Consider the following 4,277-nt stretch of genomic DNA (forward strand, 5'->3'; position numbering starts at 1 on the left):
TAAGTGCTAGGAGGAACACAAAGCAATAGGAAAACCGGTCCCCTGCCTTTACGGAGCTTGCCTTCTGAAAGGAGAGACAACACATAAATCTATACATAAAAAGAAACTGAGTAAATGAAAGCCCCCAACGGGGAGGCCCTTGCAGCTGGCAAATTCACCAAAGAAGGTAGCCCGTGGACTGAGTCTTAAAGGAAATCCAAGGATTCTCAAAGTCATAGGGAAGGAAGAAGAGTAATAACCTTTGCAGAGACTTGTGTGGTTTGGGGGAAACGGCAATGAGCCAGTATGGCTGGGCCACAGAATCCAGAGCAGGGAATAAAGTGTTACATGTTTGCAAAAGTAGGAAGGGGCCAGGTTGTAGGTTGTAAAGAGTCTTAAATACCAAACAGTGGAATTTATCTTTGATCCTAGAGGTAATAGGGAGCCATTGAAATTTATTGAGTAGGGAATTGGGGGAGGTAGTGACATGGTCACACCAGTACTTTGGGAAAATCACCGGTAGCTGTGTTGAAGATGGATTTGAAATGGAGAAAGGAATCCATGAGTGGTGACAAGGGTCTAGATTTGGGGATATATACATTAAAATGTAGAGGGAAAAAATGACAAGATTTGGCAATGGTTTGGATATGTGGAGTGAATAAGAGAAAGTATTCTGGGATAATATTGAAGTTGCAAATCTAATAGCTATATGATCTTGGAGAAGTCACTGCTCTTCAATATCTCATCTGCAAAAGGAGGGAGTTGGGCTACATGTTCTTTAAGGTTTCTTTCAGCTCTCCAAAGATTTGATTCTATGATTTTTTAACCTTTACCTTCCATCTAAAATCAGTCCTGTGTATTGGTTCCAAGGCAGGAGTGGTAAAAGCTAGGTAATAGGGGTTAAGTGACTTGCCCAGGGTCACACAATTAGGAAGTGTTTGGGGCCATATTTGAACTCAGGACCTCCTGGCTCTGGACCTGGCTCGGAGTCACCTAGTTGCCCCTCGATTCTATGATTCTTGCACTCGGACAATCTCTACTTGCCACACTTTTAACTTTTTTTTTTTTTTTTTTTTTTTTTTTTTTTTTTTTTTTTTTTTTTTTGCCTCAGAGGAACAAAGAATGGGATCAGGTATTCCAAAACCGATGAGCACTGGTAAGATCTGGATATGAAGCCCAATACCCTCTTCTGCCAGCCCTTAGCCCGAGCCTCATATTGCTATGGTCACTGGGAACGATGCTCATGTAACAAAATGAGAAACCATGAATTATCACATCTGTGAAAATAGGGTTTCATTATGGTGGGAAAACAGGGAAATGGGAAGGATATCATCCTTGGTCTGTGAATTGGGTATATTTCTGGCTCTCAAGTATGTGATGGTTAGAGGGGACTTTGGGTGTAGGTAGGTCATGCGTAGACTGCCTAAAGTCACAGATTTTCTAGTGAATTCTTACTAGAATATCTTCAGGATAGGCATCTTCCCTCTTGCACTCTGCTCTATCTTCTTCCCTTATTATCCAGTGGTTCTCATGGTGTGCGACTTTCCTGTCTACTAAACAGGAACTTTATCTTTGGGAAAGGATGTGTCCTGTGACTTCATTTCTCAGTAGGTCAAGGATAAAAATTATAGAAAATGATGGGAATAAGCAATCTGTCTAGTTTTTTTTAATATCTTACTATTTCAAAAGGTTTCTTTTGTAATTATATTTTTATATATTTAAATACATTATCCCGAGTATTTCTGTGTGGACCACGAGCTTCGATGGGCTGCCGAAGAAGTCCTTGACACAAGAATGTAAGGACTCCCTAGTCTAGTAGAAACTTCGGACAAGCTAGAAGTTGAAGTGGGATGTGGTGACAAGGAGCCCAGCCTCGGTGCTTAGAGACTATTCCATTTCTCAAGACAACCTCGGTGTGAATCCTGGCCCCAGTCACTTACTGGTTGTGTAAACTCGGTCATATTACTTCACATCTGTCTCTCCTTTCCCCAAGTCTCCATGAGTTTCCTCAGTTTCTATGACTGTAAAAACAAGTGGGTTGGACTAGATGGCCTCTGAGGTCCCTTCCATCTTCAAATCTACGATCCTGTGAGCTCACAACATCACCAATTTCATTGTCTATAAAATTAAGGGGTTATTTAGACCATCTAGGTTTTTTGTTTTTTTGTTTTTAGCTTCCCTCTCTAACCTCCCATGATTTTTTTAAAAAACCCTTACCGTGTCTTAGAATCAATACTGGGTATTTTCACATCTGAACTCAGTCCTGATTTAGATCTTCAGTAGATTTAGGAAGGTCACTTTTTTATTATTATTTATGTTCTATTTTATTATTAGCCTAAGTAAAATCTTATTAAGAATACACATGGTGGGCAACTAGGGGGCTCAGTGGATAGTCAGACCCAGAGATGGGAAGTCCTGGGTTCAAACCTGGCCTCAGATACTTCCCAGTTGTGTGACCCTGGGCAAGTCACTTAACCCCCATTGCCTAGCCCTTACTGTTCTTCTGCCTTAGAACCAATACATAGTATTGGTTCTAAGACAGAAGGTGAGAATTAAAAAAAAATACACATGGAGACAAGATGGCAGAGAAGGTATACAGACCCACCTGCTCTGTCAAATTACTCTCCAAAAAACTATGATATAATGCCTCAAAATGAATTCTGGAGCACCATAACCCACAAAAAGATGGAGTGAAGCCATTTTTTAGCCCAAAACAACTTAGAAGGCTAGTATGAATGATCTAAGCAGAGAGCAAAGTAGCACACCAAGGCAGGCCCCATCTCAGCAAGTCCCTGGGGATGGCTGAATGAGTATCAAAGCCTTTTGGAGCTCTCAGTCACAGATGATAAATGGGGGGTGGGTTGGATTACAGGGGTCCCTTTGCTGGCTGTGGGTACAGAAGTCCTTGTCACATTGCCCCTATGTAGATCCAGGTTCAAGTCTGGGATCTCAAGGTAAGGAGGAACATTAGCACCTACCAGTGCTTGTGGCCACAGGTAAGCAAAGGACCCTGGACATAGTTCCAAGGTGGAAAAGATGGGGGTTTGCTTTTTAAAAGATTACTCTATTACAAAAATGAATAAAAGGGAAATAGGTATCAAGTGATACCACGTCTATAACCCAGTGGAATTGCTTGTCAGCTCTGAGAGGGGAGAGTGAAGAGGAGAGGGAGAGAAAAATGAATCGTGTAACCATGGGAAAATATTTTAAAAATAAATGAACCAGAACACAGGCCAGGAGAGTATTAAACACATGTCTCTACATCATACTAGCTTGGAGGGACTGAAAGCAGAAAGATCCCCCAGAGCTAGCTCTGAAGGCAGCTGCACAAAGAACCTAAAGCTTAGAACCCAGACTAAAGCAAACTTTTTGCTCTTTCTTAAATTTTTTTGTTTAGGTTTACTTCCATAAAAGGATTAAGATGGAAAAAATGTTTTATACGAAAGCAAATGTGAAACTATATCGGATTGCTTCCCGTCTCAGCCTGGCAGTATGGGGTTTGGGGTAGGGAGAGAAGAGAATTCAAGACTTCAAATTCTTTTTTAAATGTTGGAAGCTGTTTATACATCTAATTGGGGAGAAAGTGAAATTAATTTTTGAAAAAAGGAATGTGTATCTATTGTCCTCCACAACCAAAAAATGTGCATTTTAAATGATAAATTTATGTTCTTTCTGGATTATCCATAATATTCTAATCTGTTACTGAAGATAATTGAAACTTGACTACTTTCAATTCAATTTAACAAGCATTTTTGAGCACCTCCTCTGGGACAAACATTACACTACAAAGATAATACGAAGGGAATACAAAGATAAAAATGAAGTAGTCTCCGACTGTCAAAACCTTACATTCTACTGAGGAGAAACAATAAGTACTTAGAGAAATCTATACAGAATATACACTGAGTAAATATAAAGTAATTGTGGGGGTAGGGGCAAAAGGGGTGAAAAGAGATGGAGATAGAGGAGAGAGAAGAAGAGGAGAAAGAGGAGGAGAGGAGAAGAGGGGAAAGAGAGACACAGNATTACACTACAAAGATAATACGAAGGGAATACAAAGATAAAAATGAAGTAGTCTCCGACTGTCAAAACCTTACATTCTACTGAGGAGAAACAATAAGTACTTAGAGAAATCTATACAGAATATACACTGAGTAAATATAAAGTAATTATGGGGGTAGGGGCAAAAGGGGTGAAAAGAGATGGAGATAGAGAAGAAGAGGAGAAAGAGGAGGAGAGGAGAAGAGGGGAGAGACAGAGAGAGAGAGAGAGAGAGAGAGAGAGAGAGAGAGCATGTG

At 40.3% G+C, this 4,277-nt stretch overlaps 1 protein-coding gene across 1 annotated transcript in view; it reads left to right on the forward strand.

The window, feature by feature from the left end:
• Positions 1 to 275: 275 nt before the first annotated feature.
• The window catches only part of C4H1orf162 (chromosome 4 C1orf162 homolog), a 10,020-nt gene continuing 6,018 nt past the window's right edge, over positions 276 to 4,277 (forward strand). Inside the window, exons 1-2 of the mRNA XM_044675517.1 lie at positions 276 to 339; positions 1,091 to 1,135. Coding sequence (XP_044531452.1) covers positions 276 to 339; positions 1,091 to 1,135 — 109 coding nt within the window. The remainder of the gene's footprint in view (positions 340 to 1,090; positions 1,136 to 4,277) is intronic.

Source organism: Gracilinanus agilis, chromosome 4, assembly GCF_016433145.1.
Source record: "Gracilinanus agilis isolate LMUSP501 chromosome 4, AgileGrace, whole genome shotgun sequence".
Classification (NCBI taxonomy): domain Eukaryota; kingdom Metazoa; phylum Chordata; class Mammalia; order Didelphimorphia; family Didelphidae; genus Gracilinanus; species Gracilinanus agilis.